This window comes from Vanellus vanellus (assembly GCF_965231255.1).
Source record: "Vanellus vanellus genome assembly, chromosome: 2".
Taxonomy (NCBI): Eukaryota; Metazoa; Chordata; class Aves; order Charadriiformes; family Charadriidae; genus Vanellus; species Vanellus vanellus.
This window is the reverse complement of record NC_138906.1, coordinates 30,827,774-30,846,324: the sequence shown is the minus strand read 5'-3', so window position 1 is coordinate 30,846,324 and position 18,551 is coordinate 30,827,774. Positions and strand designations below refer to the sequence as shown.

At 34.6% G+C, this 18,551-nt stretch overlaps 1 protein-coding gene across 6 annotated transcripts in view; it reads right to left on the bottom strand.

The window, feature by feature from the left end:
• PHF14 (PHD finger protein 14) overlaps positions 1 to 18,551 on the bottom strand; it is a gene marked incomplete at its 5' end in the record, with an annotated part of 172,270 nt that overhangs the window by 89,555 nt on the left and 64,164 nt on the right. For all 6 annotated transcript variants that reach the window (XM_082499539.1, XM_082499538.1, XM_082499540.1 and 3 more), the window contains 2 exons: positions 5,890 to 6,011; positions 6,170 to 6,220. In XM_082499539.1, the coding sequence (XP_082355665.1) occupies positions 5,890 to 6,011; positions 6,170 to 6,220 (173 nt within the window). The remainder of the gene's footprint in view (positions 1 to 5,889; positions 6,012 to 6,169; positions 6,221 to 18,551) is intronic.

The window sequence follows — 18,551 nt, the reverse complement described above, 5'->3', positions numbered from 1 at the left end:
TCATTCAAGTAGTTCATTCCAATAAAATAATGCATTTGTAATCCTCTGTAAAACATAAGATTGTTGCAAATTGTGGCTGAATGAATTAACATTTACTTGTGATTAATCTCTACATTAGAAGACTTAAACTTCTAAAACTGCTGTAAATCATAGGCTTTCAATTACTATGATGGATTGGAATTTTGTTGCAGCGCATTTAAAATAATCAATAATTAATGCGCTTGTTCTGGAATAAACTTCAACTTATTAATACGCTTGTTCTGGAATAAACTTCAACTTATGCAGAGCTTCAAAACTAGCAGCTAATAGATACAGAAGAAATCCTTAACTTGAAGGCTGGCAAGCCCCTCTGCATGGAAATGTAAGAAACAAAGCCACAAAGATGAACCTATACGAGACAAATGCAATTAAGGAAATACGGCGAGTAAGTTTCAGAGCGAAAATTTCTAGAGGATTCTGAAGAGCCTGTCTAGAACATACTTCCTGTCAAAACCAGAATTAAAGTAGATCACTTTGTGCCGCTAAGGAGTCACTCCTTTATACACTATAAATTATTATCCTGAATTTGATACATACATTCGTAGCCCCAGAATTACAGATGTTGCATACATTTTAAAGATTTTCAGTTGCAGTATGATTTGGTGACTCAAAGTTATTACAAACCTTATAGTCAATTTTACTCAAGATTTTTTTTTTCTTTAGTAAATACGACACTGCATATGTTTTCTTCTTTCTCCCTTCCTAATCCTCACCTTCCCCCTTCAGGCCTGCCTTAATACAGTGACTGCACATGCTTGAAATGCGAGACTTAGTACATTGGGAAAAATAAATACTTTCACAATTGCTTATTTCCTAGTAAACATCTGCATTAAAAATAAATACTACATATGTGCTTCATAATTTGCTTTGCAGCTTTGCGCTTTTTGAATACTTTATAGCCAGCATTCAAACCTATGTTTTCAAAAAATCCTATTCTACATTCTTTCAAATACATGACCTTAGTCTCTGTAATGCTCACGTAATACGAAGTAATAATTTTGCCTCAGTTGCTGCAAATCAAACAAAATGGAAAATTCTAACTAAACTAGATAATAAAGCATAAAAATTCAGTACACAAAGCTATAAAAGAATGTATTACTATATGTTTGCTCTAAATTGTGGGATGAAGAAATCTAATGTTTTTTCAGAGATTTCTGTAACCTGGTCAAATATGATACTGTCCATACATAAAAGATATTCTAATTTTACTCTGCTTTTCTCAAATCTAGTAATGAGATACCAATTTTATCTAATGCACTATGTCCCTAAATATTACCCAAGTATATCTTAAAGGTAACAACTGAAGCTGTAATATTATTTTGTTTAATAGCAGCAGTTGAGAGATGGATTATTTTTTTAGCAGAGGCCACTTCTGAAGAAGTTAAGTCATTTAGAAGCCCTCCCTTGGAAGTTTTTAAAGTAGATTAGCCGGTGGATTCTTCTTTAAAAAAACCTGTCCTACATATGAAAATAAAATACACAATTCACATTATTTTTTTTCTTTTACCAAAACGGGATAGACAGTAATACTGTGCAAGAAGCACTTTGTGTGTACAGTGGTATAATCACTTCCTACAGTGTATGGTGCAAGATGGAGGGCAAGCTTTACCTGTTACATGTTGAGCCACATGAAATATACTTCCTTATCTATATTTCTACTAAATATGGTTAAGTTCTAGAGGGAGCTATTAGAGAGATATTTTTAAAGATTTGCAGGAGTGAGTTATGGCCTCAGAAAGAAAAAGGACATACTTATGAATCAAGCAATCCCTTTGAAAGATCTATCCTTTTAAGTGATTCATGCAAGACTGTAATAAAGCACTCGGGAAACCTACTAAATGTCTAAACTATATGCAACCTTAAAAGATTCACAAAATGAAACAAATTAAAAGCACTACTACAGAAATGTTTTCTAAACCAAACAGTAGAGGTTACCTATAAAAAGAAATATATACCTTGAAATTATTATCTGAGTTTGCTAGAAAGAAAATTTCACATGAAGCTTTAGAAACTCCATTTCAAAATACGTCTTCAATTTCAGGCAAACATTTTCAATATTTGATTACTCCTTAAGATTGAGTAGTATAGTCATATTATCCTCCGATTTCGCAATACTTTAGCTTCAAGCACACATTATAACTCCTTTCACTGAACTCTTACCTCTTTGAAAAAGTGCTGTGTCTCCATGCTTTACATCAAACCTATCTGCATCAAATATAAAATATTAAAACCCCTCCATATTTTACTACTATTCACCTCAAAACTCAGTTACAGGTCATTTGAGTAAAAAGATATTCACAATCCAAACTTTTCTCTAATTACAGATACAGCTTCCTTACTATTATTTATAATGTAACAGATCAGACTTTGCCTCATTTGAGTAAACGTTTCCAATTAACTTTTCCCTGTTTGACTAATTTATAAATCTTGACTGTGCCCCTCACTAATCTTGCAAAAGGTAAAAATTGCAGAAGTATTCAGTTCAATAAAACTTACACAGATGTACATAAAAGAATTTATAAAATAAATTCACTGTAAATTCTAAAAAAAAAAAAAAAAGCATATCACAAAAGGATCGCAAGACTGATCCTCTTTTGTGGACAAAACCACGAAACCTAAACTTTCAGTTCTAGTGCATGCTACTATACTGAAACAGTCTACCTATAGAATCTGACAACAGTGATTAAAAAAGCACTGTCTTGGTATGCCTACAATATTTACATATGACAACTATTAGCACATAAAAAAGTAGGGAACATGTCAATATGTTTTAGACAAAAGCTAATAATTAAAGATATTCTAACCTTAATCACTTTTTCTGGTACAAAACTGTAGTCGCTAAGGCAAACCAGCCAATGAATGAACCATTATAATTTATCAGAATGAAACGTGATTTTTTAGGAACAATTTTAGATTCTTTCACAGGCAATTATTTAAAGAGTTTAAACCATATGAACAACAGGTTAAGTAAAGACATTGCACATATAACAAATAATCCCTCAGCAATCCAATGCTGCGAACAAGCACCTAAAATGGAGATTAAAAAACCTGAATCCCCATTAGTCAAACAGTAATAACTAGTTAAATAATTTAATATTTTTTTATTGCAGATTCAATACTGCTGCATTCTTTGAAGAAATAATTGGTTATCTTCCTCTAATCCTTACCCAGTTAGCCACCCCAAAGTGAGGGAGCCACATAAATTTTAGAAAAACCTACAATTTTTAAAAGCAGACTGTTTAAGAGTCATGTAACGAGTCCTGTTTGCAGTAACACACAGCAGGAAAAGCTAGATCGCCCATCGAGATTATTCCTTAAATCTGCAGTTTCAGCAGTTGCATATTTCCATTTAACTTAGTGATCAACTTTCACATTCAGAAAAATATTGTGTATAACCTCCCCACAAACTTCCCTTTTATTAGTTGCAGATGGGTAGGAAAGGGTGAAAATAAAATCCAGTAATTACAAAACATTTGTTAAGAGTAAAGACGATGACAAAGATCAGTAGTTTTCTGAGAAAGTCTTGGCTTTAATAACAGACACTGCCAAACAAAATGGATATTGAAAAAATACTTTTGTTTTCCCTCCTAAACATCTCTTGCTTACAAGGAGCCCTACGAACTTGCATTTAAAATAACACTCTACTTCTACTACCACGAAGGAGTCCCGCACGATGGTACAGGCAGGAGAAAAACAGCAGTGCAGGCAGAAGGTCGCTTCGCTTACTTTGTGAGAACTTAAAAGAAAAACAGATTCTGAAAACTTTCTCTGACATAGCAATCATCTGTGAATCACCCTCCTACACAGCTCTGGCTGCATAGCAGAAAGGTTATCTGGGAGCTAGCATCTTATTACAGACCCTGAATTTACTCTCATCAAAAGAAATACAGCTTTAAGAACCAAAAAATACCAAAAAGAAAAAAAGTTACTAAACAATTTACCATCATTTAGTAATTATCAAAAATAAGCTTCCATAGCACTTTAGAAGAAGTGGTCACCTAACTTGAATAAAATGGCAGCTATTTATAGGAATTACTTGAAGAAAACCAAGTTTAAAATACATAATCTCTCTTAAAAACTAATACAAAAATAAGGCAGAATATTTAAGAAAATATTTTTCAGAAAATTATGAACAAAGGATTAGAACATAAGAATCTCTTTTTGTCCTCCCATGAAGGATTACTATTCTGTTTCCAAGCCTAATTATGAGGATGGTTTATGAGAGAATTTGTTGGGTTTTGGCACGTGGTACGTTTATGTGGCCCTATTACTACTAAATTTTTTTCATCTAGTAAACAAGACATACCAGTAATTTTCTACCATATTTTAAACTGCAGCTTAAATATACAGTTCTTCATGACATTTCCTCACCTCATACTTTATGTCCTCAAATGTAGTGTTTAATGCTTCTAGAAAAAGCCTAAAGAAGGAAACTAATTCATGGCCTTTTTCACAGTAAAGCACAGCACATGTTGTTCCCAGGATTCCTCCCCACAATAAAATGATCTTCCTGCATCTTTTATTTCTTGCAAACACTAGGGCTGAAGAAAGCCCTTTATCTTGTCATGGGCAGTTAACTGTCGCCATCAGTTCTCATCGGTATAGCTGTATCAGCAATCACTGTAACATCCCACCTCTATCTCCCAGTCTGGCACTGAGCAGGATCTAGGAGTACCGCCCAGTAGTAGCTTGTCTATGTATGAGCAAGACACACAGTTACTGAGGAGCTCATACAGGCACTCTGCCTCCAATCTGGAAATAAAAATACAATCTGGCACACAACCCTTGAAATTGTATCAACTTCTACAGTAAATCCTATGCTGTGATTGGTAGTAAAATCAGCTATTCTGAGTAGAAGACATCTGTAGCTGGGACACATCCTGATTCTAAAGCTATGTGTTGTTTGCATATATCTTTGATTCTGACTTTTTTCTTAATTCTGGTTCCTTGAAATGAAAAGATGTATTTTGGAATAATCCTTCCAGTTAAAAACAACAATTATATCTGAGCTAACGAGGAGATCTTGTCCAGAAGAATCTAGTTGAAGCATACAGGACCTAAATACAACATTATTTTTTAGCTGAACTTATTGTGAGATCATTTTAATGAGAGCTCAGTAGATTCAATTAAAATCCCCTTTCTGGTTGCTAAGGTCCATTATTCTTCTTTCAAGAATTGTGAGCAGTTTCTACAGCTTCGCAAAGAGGCCACAATGCCAGCTATAAAGCCAAAATCACAAGTTGTGGTCATTACATCAACATTAGCTACTCAATGGCAGCTAATCTACACTTTAATTAGATTTCTGCACCTAGTAAAACACCGTTCAACAGATTATTTTTTTTCACTTCTGTTTCAGATGAGAAACATGATTATCAAACCCCTTCATGATCTGCATTAATGGAGGTAGCATTAATACATTTTAAAAAATACAAATTCCTCATAATCCACATTTCAGCTCATAAAATTGTTAATGATGCTAATTTAACTACTTTTAAGATGCTCCTGTGGCTTTAAGATCATTAAATTGCTGGTTTGTTTATCTTTCTGACCTGCTCTAAAACACTGACAATTCACCCTGACAAGAGAAAATTAATTCTCGTGTTAGAAAAACAGATTATCTTGGTTATTTACATCTTAATCCACAGTGTAAATGTGTTAGGCAGGTCAATAAGTGAATCAAGTCAATATTTCTGATGCATTGTTTCCCTTAAATAAGTTTTTGTTTGGTTTGGGGTTTGGTTTTTTTGGCGTTTTATTTTTTTTAAAGCACATTTTCTTTGTTAGAATCGCGATGACGAAGTGACAAAGATGGAACTTTAATTCCTCATAAAGTCAGAGCATCAAACCTACCTGACTAGATTTTCATTGTCCCCAGTCCCTTTGCAGGTAGCACATTCAGTCCTTAAATCCTCCGACTTGGGCTTCTTTTGTAGAACAGACTGTCGCTGTCTTCTTTCTCTGGGAATCCGTTCCTGTCATAGCAGAAGGCAAAAGAAAGGAATGGAGGGGGAAAGGAGGGAAGGAAAGCAAATATTTGCAATTATAGCACTGGAAGTAACACTTCAGCCCAAAGTTTAATTTTTTGTGAAAGTGTTCAAACAAACAAACAAACAAAACACTATAATCCAACCTCAGGTTTTTCTTCTTCAGGCACAAAGCTCCGTTTTCGTCCTCTAGTTCTCTAGAAAAAAATATATTTAAAATTCAATATTAGGTAAAAGAATGTTTTTTCTATTTATCTATTATTCATAACAACAACAAAACCATACCACAAGATATAATTTAAAGCACTAACTACAGAACCAGCGCAAGACAACTACAGTAACAGATGTTAGAACAACAGCTTAAGATCCTGGATATAAATCTACAGAACTAGCCAGAAAGGAAATATAAATATGTTTGTTGACCTGAGCGTGCGGAGTCTTATTCTAAAAAAGACTGCTGCTAGAATTACAAATCTCTTACAGGCTTTGCGCACACTACCCAATACTAAAATGCATAATTTGAATATTGATATGAACGGTATGTTACAGTAAATTCTTTGAGCACTTAGAATTGCTCTATTTCTAAGCCAAGTGATCAAATTAAAAAAAAAAAAAAATTACAAAACTTCATCAAAACAGAAACAGAAAATAATTCTTATAGCTTTTGAGGAGTAAGCAAGAACTAACGCTTTCAAACTGAAGTTTAATATAATGGGTATATGGCAGATGCTCATAAAGCTATAGCATATACCAACCAGTACATAACAGATTGAATGGGCAATACAAAAAGTGGAAATTATTTCAGTATTGAAGTTGGCCAAAACATCTAAACATCAACAGTATCAAGGAAAAGAGGTTTACATGACCTGTGACAACAAACACCAAAGGTTTACAAGCAGCTCTAAGTTCAGTCAATACGTTTTTATCTCTGAAATAGAAACATTATAACCTGCATGCAAAATAACTGCCATAAGTTGACAATACCACACTCTCTCCTCCTTGCTTAACAAAAAAAAAGAAAATTAGTAGGCAGGCGGAAGGAAACGAAAAACAGAGACTATTCCACTAACCCACGCCTGATAATTTGACACTAATAAAATAAATAAATAACTAAAACTTTAAAATGCCTGTTTTTCTCGTAGGAAATCATCATCTTAGGATATCATTTGTCATACAATAAAAAATATTGCCTACTTTATGACTTCTTAGAACTTTTTTTTAGTGTACATCTCAGAAAAAGTAAAAACCAGCTGATCAAAAAAATCTTAAACCAGTTGAGAATCACAAGCAGCCAAATCCAATTCCGAAGCTGGTAATATCATGTTTCTCCTGTTTGGGGCCCTCTTTGAAGGGGATTTATACTAGTTTGAAATTAAGACTGTTCACTATTTTAAACTGTTTTACACATTGAAATATAGCTATACTGTAAATAAACCTGCCGCTTCACCACATCTATACCTTTCTACCTAGACAGATTTTGATCTGTGCATATTAATAGCACATTGTTTGGGAATGTATTTTTTTTTAGGCAAGAGTTAACTCTGTAGTAGAACAGAATGTAGTAGAATGGAAAACACTAGTCTATTTTGTGCCCCTTTAGAATACTTTAATTACCATTGAGATTATCTTTCACATTTCCCTAAGGATGATTTATAAAAAATTGTAAAACCTTATCTATTTAATACATATCAATATTTACTATACATTTAATAATACGGTCATAATTGAGGTGTTCCACCTTCCACAAGCCACAAGCTAGCTAGGTATCCGAGTCTGGAAGAACTGATTTATTACAGGTAACTGAATTTGTCATTGTACTATTAGAGGTATGAATGTAACATGGGCTACATCTCAACTACATGTTACGCAACCCAAGGTCACAAATTAAAACTAGACCAAAAAAAGTTTGATCAGACATCAGCATATGAACTGCCAATTCTACTACTTTCAACCTCTGGCATTAGTCCTAAGACGGCTTCAGACTTTGACAATTTTAAGCCATGTAGGCTCTGCTGAATGCAGTCAAAAGAAGTAGGTGTAAAGGTGCATGTCAATACATGCAGTGTTATGGTCCTCATTCTCCATGTTTAATCAGCAAAAGACAATAAGGCATGCTTTGTACAATCAGAGTAACGCCATCTTTAAAACTGATATATAACTTGGTAATATAGGTAACAATGAAATTATTTTTTACCCTAAGCGGAAAAGATTACAAATTAATAACTGTATTTTTGAGAAGTGATGAATCATATTTAAACTTCAGTGAAATGGAGATAAAAGATTTATAAATAATTTAGTCACCTATGTCAAGAAAATGTTGGTTTTCATCTGTCTGCTATATAATGTGTGATGTATATGACAAGGGATGTCACATTAAATTATACTTGCATTATGCCTCCATTAGATTTCTAAACCTTCAAACATACTTGAATCTGTTTGACAACCACTAGAAAACAAACATTAAAATCAACACCTTTGACATACACATTTGTAGGATATTTTATATGCTTTCAAAGTAACAGAATTTCACATTAATGTTTTTCCAAACTGATTTCCACACTTAAACATATTTGTAATGCTAACTTTTGCTGAGAATATTATGCTATTGTCATCATTCACAATGGAAAATAACATCGGATTCACAACCGAAAATTGAATATCCTGTGATTTTCAACAATAGCCTTCCAGTAATTAGGCATTTGCCATTTTACATATGTTTTCACTAAATTTACTTTACAGCTTCACAGAAAAGAATCAGATAAACCTGGATTACTTCGTTCATTTTTTTCCATTGCTGCTTGCCTCAAAGTACTGTATTTGCATTTTAAAATGCTTTGAATAATTTCTTAGTGGGCTCAGAATCAGAACATCAGAGATTATAAACATCAAATATTAGAACTGCATGTACTTGCCATAAACATTTTAAAATTTAAGATTTTTTACAAAAGAAAAGCTTAAAGGAACAGTGTTATTATATAATGGTAAATACTACAATTGAGATAAGTTCTGAATGTGAACGAGTTTATTTGGAAACAGACATGTTAATGCAGTATAAGCTGCATATAAAGGCAGTGATTTTTTAATCAAAACACCTGGCAATTCAAAATTATAGCGATACCGTCAATTCAGGACTTCTCTATATCATAAAACGGAGCAAGCCTGTTTTGTGAAATTTATTCCCACATTTCCAAAGTGCTCCAACAATAAGTCAGGAAAGCAAAAACTCATGTTATCAGCACCCACGCAAAATCCCCATTAATGCCAATGCTATTCCAGCAGTTTTTTTATTTCACTGCAAAAGGTATATATGCTCTAAAATATCTACCATTTGGAACGGACAATTCGGTGCAGAACAAAACACAGCTCGATCCGGATTAGACAGATGCAACTCCTACATGGCAGCTGCCACAATATGTCACTTTAGGACAGGAATAAAAAAAAAGGACTAAACAACGGAATGTGGTTCAAAATATGTAAATAATATGTATATGTAAACAACATGTAAAAATATGCAAGTATAAAATTTTCTATATGTAGAAGTAAAAGACTTCAGTAAAAAAATTATTTCAAATGTTTACATTTAATGACAGCTGATTGGCAAGTCTTTGATTGTGTCTCATGTGCAAACATATGCCAAAGTCATAATCATGACACACAAGGCAGATACTATTTTTCTTTTGATATCCTTTCACAATTAGAACCTTTAAATAATAAAAATAAATAAATAAATACTAAAACCAAACTAGTCAAATTTGACTTCCTAATATTATACCATAATAATCCTATTCCTCTCTTTCTCTAGTGACTTCTTAACCTCTCCTTCTCTATTACGTTCAAAGCATGTCTCCCACCATAACCACAAGTTCTCCCTATGTTCCTCAACTAAAGTGAGGACACACAAGGACAAGTTCCAAACCACACGTGTTCTACACTGGACAGCAAGAGACCAAACGCGAGCTCATAACTAAAACCTCTTCCTTACTCAGCACTCATCCTTCCCATCCAGCTGCTCTAAAAAATACCCAAAAACTTAGTTACCTTAGCCGTACATGCCTTTTATTAAATCTTGCCATAATGGGTCAACAGGTTACTAGAGGCAATGCTACTAGAATAGCTAAGACAACTCCATAACTTATTTTTGCTAGACAATCAATTTAAAAGGTATAATTTTTTTGAAATAAAGAAACAGTCAAAACATCTAGCTGCTGCATCACAAAGAACATACCTTACACTTAATAGAAACAGAAGAGAAAAAGAAAGTCTTATTTCATTAGCAATACATCCCAAAATAATCTGAGCAGACCAAGAAAGATCAATTAAGATGCAAGCATAAAATAGAAGTATTTTTAAACAAGAACAAACAAACAAAAAAATCAACAAAAAAGTTCAAAATAATACAAGACAAAATAGATTAAATTCTTCCTGTCAGTCATTTTTAGCGTAACATTTTAAGGGGAAAAACACATGACTATATGTTAGCAAACTGACTTCCAATTAAACTCCTTAAAATCCTGTAAAACGATGTTCCTGAAGTAAAGAGACTGAGCCACTTGAATCAATGAAATCATCGAGGTGAAAGCAAGCCATCTTTTCCAACAATATCTCACTAAGGTTCAACCTTCACAGCAATCTTAATGCCCTCCCTCAGAAAAGAGCAATGCTCCAGGTAAATGAAACCTAAAGATTAACGTCCATTTTGGTCTTTTACTTCAAAGTTCATCATCTGTGGAAGCTGGAGAACCATCCCACAGTATTAAAGCATACACCATTCCTCTGAGTTGTTTCATTAACTTCTAACTTCGTATTCAAAATTTGGAAAACCACAACCCTACTACTTGCCTCTCCAAGGTTTTAGAAATTCGCACAAAACATTACAAGACTACCTACAGAGAAACAGTGATGCACATGGGATGCAAACAGCTATCAAACCTGAAAAGGACAAGAAGAAGAAAAAACACCAACATTTGTTTGCCCCTGTCTAATCTAATTTGTAATAATCTAAGATGACAGTTACTAAAATATTCCATAAAATATATAGTATTTTATAATCAATAAAGATCAAGCACTGGCTAACTGGAAGGTCCCAAAGAGTGGTGCTCAATGGATTTAAAACCAGCTGGCGGCCGGTCACAAGTGGTGTGCCTCAGGACTCAGTGTTGGGACCATTTCTGTTCAACATCTTTATTGATGATCTTGATAAGGACATAGGGTGTATCATCAGCAAATTCGCAGATGACACCAAGTTAAGCAGGAGTGTTGATTCCCAGGAGGATAGGGAAGCTCTACAGAGGGACTTGGATAGATTGGATCATTGGGCCAACATCAGTGGTATGAGTTTCAACAAGGGCAAGTGCCAGGTGCTGCACTTGGGCCACAATAACCCCATGCAGCGCTACAGGCTTGGGGAGGTGTGGCTGGAAAGCTGCCTGGCAGAAAGAGACCTGGGGGTTCTAATTGACAAGCGGCTGAATATGAGCCGGCAGTGTGCCCAGGTGGCCAAGAAAGCCAACAGCATCCTGGCTTCTATTAGAAATAGCGTGGCCAGCAGAAGTAGGGAGGTGATTGTGCCCCTGTACTCAGCACTGGTGAGGCCACACCTCGAGTATTGTGTCCAGTTTTGGGCACCTCAATACAAGAGAGATATCAAGGTACTGGAGAGAGTGCAGAGGAGGGCAACAAAGCTGGTGAAGAGCCTAGCAGACAAATCATATGAAGAGCGGCTGAAGGAGCTGGGCCTGTTCAGTTTGAGGAGGAGGAGGCTGAGAGGAGACCTCATCACTCTCTACAACTACTTGAAAGGACACTATAGAGAGGTTGGTGCTGGTCTCTTCTCACAGGTAATTAATGACAGAATAAGAGGGAATGGCTTCAAGCTCCAACAGGGTAGATTTAGACTGAACATTAGGAAAGAATTTTTCACAGAAAGAGTGGTCGGGCATTGGAATAGACTGCCCAGGGAGGTGGTTGAGTCACCATCCCTGGATGTGTTTAAGAGACGTTTAGATGTGGTGTTGGGGGATATGGTGTAGGGGAGAACTTTGTAGAGTAGGGTAGATGGTTGAACTCGATGATCCCAAGGGTCTCTTCCAACCTAGACAATTCTATGATTCTATGATAATATATAATGTAAGTAATAAAATACAGTTAAGAAAGAATGTTAGAGAATGCCTCAAAAAAAAAAAAAAAAGAAGAAGGTATTAGGAGAACTAAGGCATACTAGCAAAGGGAAAAATAAATAAAATATGGGTCTCTTTCAGCCATCGTGTTTTGTGTCACAAAAGGATCCATCTGTTCTGTGGAGTGTTCTACTGTTATGGTGCCGAAACTCATGTATCAGCTCAGGCAATTAAAAGAATTAGGACATAAATGGCTGAAAAACAGAATACTGACATAAGAAATGAATAATGAATGATGAAGAAATAAATGGTATGTGGATCAAATGTATGTGTGATTTAGGGTTACCTTTTTGGAAATCAGTAGAAGTGTGGGGATTCCAACCCATGGAAGGAAGTAGTGTACTCAAAACGCACTAAAAAAAATCAGGCAGTTTAAAAAAAACCTATCCAAAATGGAATGAAAAATGTTGAGGGAAAATGTGATCAACAATGGAATCAAACTGTCAACCCAAAAGTGAGAGAAAAAGAAACACTGAAGTGGGAGTCTCCATTTTGGACTTGGAAAAGCTAGAAGCGAATGTTTAAATTTCACATTCAAGTTGTTTATAAGCAACTCAGTACCAACTGGACAACAATTGAAAACACATGTAAAACGAAAAAGCTTAGGTAACGCATTGACTGTAAGATTTTGAATGTTCTCAGAAAAATAAATTCCACGCTTGAGACAAATGAAAGACATCTACAAGGGACAAATAAAGCCTATGAGGAATCCTACATTCTTTGAAAGGAGTGTGTTGTAAAACAGCAAAGGAAAAAAAGCAGCAAAGCCAAGCCGCAAAAGAAACAGTCTGTTTGCCATCACTCACAGATGCAACAAGTTGATATTTTAGTTTCCAATCGTGAAAGCGGAATGATGAACACAACAGAATGGGCGCCCACATGACCCAAAACCCCCATGGCTGTCACCAACCGCATTGTTATGCCTCTGGAAGACACATGCTTTAAACCAGTTCATCCAAAGACAGCAATAGAAGGCAGAATGTTCTCTTGGAGCAGTTTTGCTTTGTCAGTTGGAAGAAAAGGAAAACCAACATGATCCAGAACTCGTCAACTGGCCAAAAGGGGAGAGGCAGTAAAAGAGAGTCATAAGCATATGCTCCAGTTAAATACTGAGCATTTACTGAAGTGCTCCTGGAGGATAAAAATTTATACTGTCACCTATTACACTTCTCCTTCTACGCAAGAAGATATAGAGGAGTTACCAGTAGTACAAAGAAATGGAAAAAGAATACAAAATACTGAAAGCATCTGTGGTCAGTGGCAATGGTTCAAGTCGAATCCCCATAAAGTGAACTAGCACGGTTCTGGATTTGATCTTCCTCAGTCCACTGTTTTTCAGAAAAATCAATGGTGGTTTCCGCATGGCAATTTCAAAAAGTTATTTGAGAAAACGAATTTAAACCCAAGAGGGGTTAGAGCACAATGATATTTAACAAAACTTAAAGAGATTCCCAGTCCTTTGAAAAAGCCGTATTAATTTTGCCAACTGTTTCAAACATTGCAGTAGAAAGCGCTGCTCCCAGTTTCTCCTTTGCTTAATGTGTTGACTGGTTAGAATTCCTTTTAATTTTTTTGCACACGCACACATAGGCAGCAAAGAGGCCCCGCACACCTGCTTATGCTGTCGGATCTGTGTAAATTCAGGGGTTTCACTACGTTAAGAGTGTACTGCTTCTGCTAATAGACAGGAAGAATGATCCTTATTATGCTGGCGCTTCTATACCTCTTGGATGCCACAGAAACAATACTGTCATATACATAGAGCTCTTCTTTTTGGCACCGAGTTTCTGATACAGCAAAAAGTGCTGGCACCGCAAAGAAGTATTACTCTTCTTTGTAAAGGTGAGCACAGGAAATTCAGTCAGTACTCCAAGTGCTCCTGGAGTTTGGAGGCACATGGTATCATTAGGAAGGTGAGCATTTTCATTTGATAATTTCATATAAATAGTTCAAAACTAGGCACAGACGTCACATTAAAAGAGGTATTAGATTACTCAGGACACACCTGACTCAAAACCATTGGTACTATGATAACTTCTTTATTGTGTAAAAAGTCTGCAAACGTTGTTTTGTGTTGTAATTATTAGAGGGCCAAATGTGAAGAACTTAAGATGCTTTGATTTTTGTAGATCTGTAAATCTTACACATCTTCTCTGAAATAGCACCTATTTGATTTTCATTTCCCTGACCTGCAGCTACAGTGACTGTTCTCAAAAGACACGCAGCTACATGAAATACACAGCTAAGAGGGCCAGTATAAGATTACAACCATGTTTTAATTCAGATTCCTATCTAAATGCTTTAGGCGTTTTCATTTTTACCTTATGTCAACTTATAGTCGACACACTAATTATTAATGATACTCTTCCACAGTTTTACCTTTTATCAAACTATGGTTCAGTGATACATATCACATGTATCAAAAACTTTCTAAACCTAACCCTCTCACTCATGCAACCTTTAACATATACTTCTTAATGAGAATCTAAAGACAAGAAAAGAAAAGAAATCAGTAATTATTAGAATGCTATGGAATCATTCCAAACAAAGAGGTCATGGCAAGGAGTTATTTCATTACTACAGAACAGAAGATGATTTTGATATGAAACATAAGGAGAGCAGAGCAGTCTCAGAAAACAGAACTGGGAAAAATTCCACTACTACCAAAAAAGTAACTATCAAGAGCACGTATAAAGCAAACTATAGATTTTTCAAATGTCTGAGAAAAAAACCCACTCAGGTTGAAACCGAAGATAATGTGATCCCTCTCATGTCAAACACAAACCATTACCATTTTGCTAAGATAGCAACTTTTAATCCATGATGACGCCCAATCCTTATTAAGAGTTCAATGTTGTAAACATTCTTTGCCAATAAAAAAAGTTACAATCAAGCCGGTTGCAGAAAAATCCCTTTGACTTCCTTTGCTTTGTTAAAAGGCAGAGAAAACATTCTATTAATGGCACCACACAGGCATAAAATTATTTTAAATAAAGGTAAGGACAGCTATACAGACACCAGATGGCACACTCGCTCAATACAGATCAAAGTGAATACCTTAAATGGTACGTATCACTACTCTTCAAAATATAACTCTGAAACAACTCTTTAATTTTCCAGAAAGTTGGCAGTAATAAAAAGGGAAATGCCATACAAAAAGAAACAGAAATAAATCAAAATATAACAAGAAACAAGTGGACCATGAAGCTTAATTACACCAAATTACAATTTTCCTATTTTTTTTTTTTTTAGTTTCCATTCTCTTGAGAACTGGAATTTTCTAGAAAAGCAAAAATTTTACAACGTTCCTGCTGTACTATCACTGAATCCGGCAATTAACTTGAAAGTAATGTTTCTAAGACTAAAACAGATAACAGAATTTGAGAACTAGCAGGATTGCTCTCTATGGTTTCTAACATTAATTTCCTCCAAAGCACACACATTTGGAGAACTAAGACGGAAGTGTGAGTGAAAAAAGGCCAGAAAAGTCAGTTTGCAGATGTCACTAAAACAACAGATTCCTTTCTGGAAAACTGAACTTAAATGCAGTTATTTGAAGAAGTATAGATATGTTGGTTACCTTTACTTACAGAGATATCAATATTTACACACCATTGGAATACCATTTGGAACATGTCAGTCTCTTCATGCCTTTGCTACATCAAAAGAAGTGATATTTCATCTATAGGGTTTTTTCCCCTGCCTTCTTAAAAAACAAACCAACTAAACAAACAAAACAATCCCCCAAAAACAAGAAAAAAAAAATGCAAAAATTTTTATATACTCCATTTGCTTCAAGCTCTGCGGAAGAGCTGCGTCAATCTATCTTACTTCTCTCCTTTCTAAATTTGACTTCAAGCCAAAAGAGAGTCCTATACTATCGTGTATCCAGGTATTTGTCAGGCTGACTGATCTAGTTTTTATGTTTGTATTGACACATCATAGATTCAGTTGAGCTTTTACATTCAGTGATGAAGAAAAAAAATAAATTTAAAATGCTCTTTATAATGAAAACTAAGTTTCAGAAAGCCGAGTAACTCCTGATTATTCTTTTCTAGAGCATTAATGAACAGCTGACAACAATTTCTTTTAAGTGGAATATGTCCAAAACACTACTATTAGATAGTTGCTTTAAAAGGTCTTCCAGGTACTTCTTTAGAAGTCGTATTTAAATGAGTTGACCAATCTTAATTAAAATGACAACTGATAAGTATAGATAAGTGTTTTAAAATTATCTGCTATTTTTATGAAGCTCTGATACAAATTGGAATTGATATTCTGTTTTCCTCCTGTAGCCATTTTTTGCCCAAAATTTGTATCTATGACATCACATAATTAAGTCACACAATAGATGTTTGGAAACCACTTTGGTGGAAATGCTTCAATTAAATACAAGATAACAGTCCTGTTTATCTTTTAATATACTTAGTAAGAAAAAAAATAATCACTCCTCTGCTATCTTTTCCTATTTGAAAAAAAGCAAGAAACAATAATCTACTCTAAACAACAGTATTTATTTGTAAAACAAAATCAGTATACACGACAACTCTCTGTGCTAAAAACAGTTTGTAGGGGCTTTGTCAGTATTTTTTTATTATTATTATTTTTTAAAACTCATCTACTTAGACTATAGCCCCTCAGGCACAGATTTGTTTTCTTCCATGTTCTGAAAAACGAACAGCATAGTGTTGGCTAATAATTCTTTCCTCAAAACACAAACTTTTTACTGCCAAACAGAAAAATCACTCACTGTGCATTTGGATTTTATACAATGTAATTATAGAAAAAAGCAATCAGATTTTCAGGGTGTAGATAACAAAAAATAAGTTTTGTATCAGAAGATCAGAAGGTTTTATTTAAATCCCTCAACCAACTATTCTGTTCCCAAAATGCCTTTACAGAAAGTCTTTTTTTCACCTTTGTACCACTGGGTAGATACTTCCTCTTCAATAAAAAGGAAACAAAAATGGAATTTACACACAAAAAAAACATACCACCCTCTAATATGCTTATTAAGAGTACCAGGATCTGGCAGCATTTGTTGAAGGATGGAATAACAACAATACAAACACTAATTAACTTCAAAAGATACGCCAGAATTATGAGCAAAAGCATCCCCTACCACCTCTTACAGTACACAGCTAGTCCCAGCTGCGCAATATTGCTTTAGAAGATGTGCATGTACATGTCATTTCTTTCAGAAACTCCATTACACTTCCAGACGACAGCACGTATAGTAGGTAAAGCACAGTTCATGAAATTTTAAAGTAAAGAAATTCACTGAAATATACTTAAGAGAATTTTTTTCAAGGTACAGAAGAACACTTGCTTTGCAAAGCAAAGATATGACACATTTTTTTATTTTAGCAATGACATCTTAGGTAAACAATAACCCGTGTTCTCTTTTTTACTCTAGGATAGCAAATGAAGTTGGAGATTTGTTAAAAGCTGGTTTTGGTAAACATGGATCATCTCATAAAGGCTCTGAAAAACTGAGCATACATTGCTGAGTAGATGAAAAGCATTAATCTCTCATCTTACTGCTGTAAAGCACTATCCCTATCTCTTTAAAGATTTTTTCCAAATAAACCATTGTTCGCTTTTAGTCTTTACAATAGAAATACCCAATATGAAAAAAAAGTACAGTTCTGAAAAGAAAATGTTAAAAAACATCTTCTGTTTTTTAACAAATATAAAAAAAATTTATATACATCTGGTTTACGCAGATTAGCTACTGATTCCCATTAGCTATTAATTTCTCTGAAATTAACTAGCAGCAGAAACGGTGATTTGTGAAGCTTATACAAGTATGAAATTGGAATTATAAAGATTGCGGATTTTAAATAAAGCTAGTTTAAAGAGTTATGCACTGAAATTCAGGAAATTGTTTAAAAGATCACTACATATGGCTTGAAATGTATAAGCATAAACAATGAATTAAAATCCGTCCACAAATACAGCCCTTATACAACAGATTAAACCACAAAGCTTAATGTCTTGTCTATTTCCATTGATTTATAATTTGTATAAACCCTGACTCAGAGTAAAATTCTGATACGTTTAAATTTACCTTTGTGCATTTCAGTAGCTTCTCTAACATGGTCTTAGGAAGTTTAAAATCAGAAAGGTCTTCTTGTAAACTTTAGTTACATTTTAATGTACAATACGATAGGTGCTCTCTCCAAAACAATGCAGTCCAAATGGCTGGACCTTCTCTCTGTCCTCCCACTTTCTTTGAAACAGCTGCTCTTCTTGATATAAATAGCTTTCAAATACTTTGGAGGATAAGAGTTGGAAATACTAGAGAGCACTCACAGGGTTGTTTTAAAAAGCTTATACACCATTGGGATGC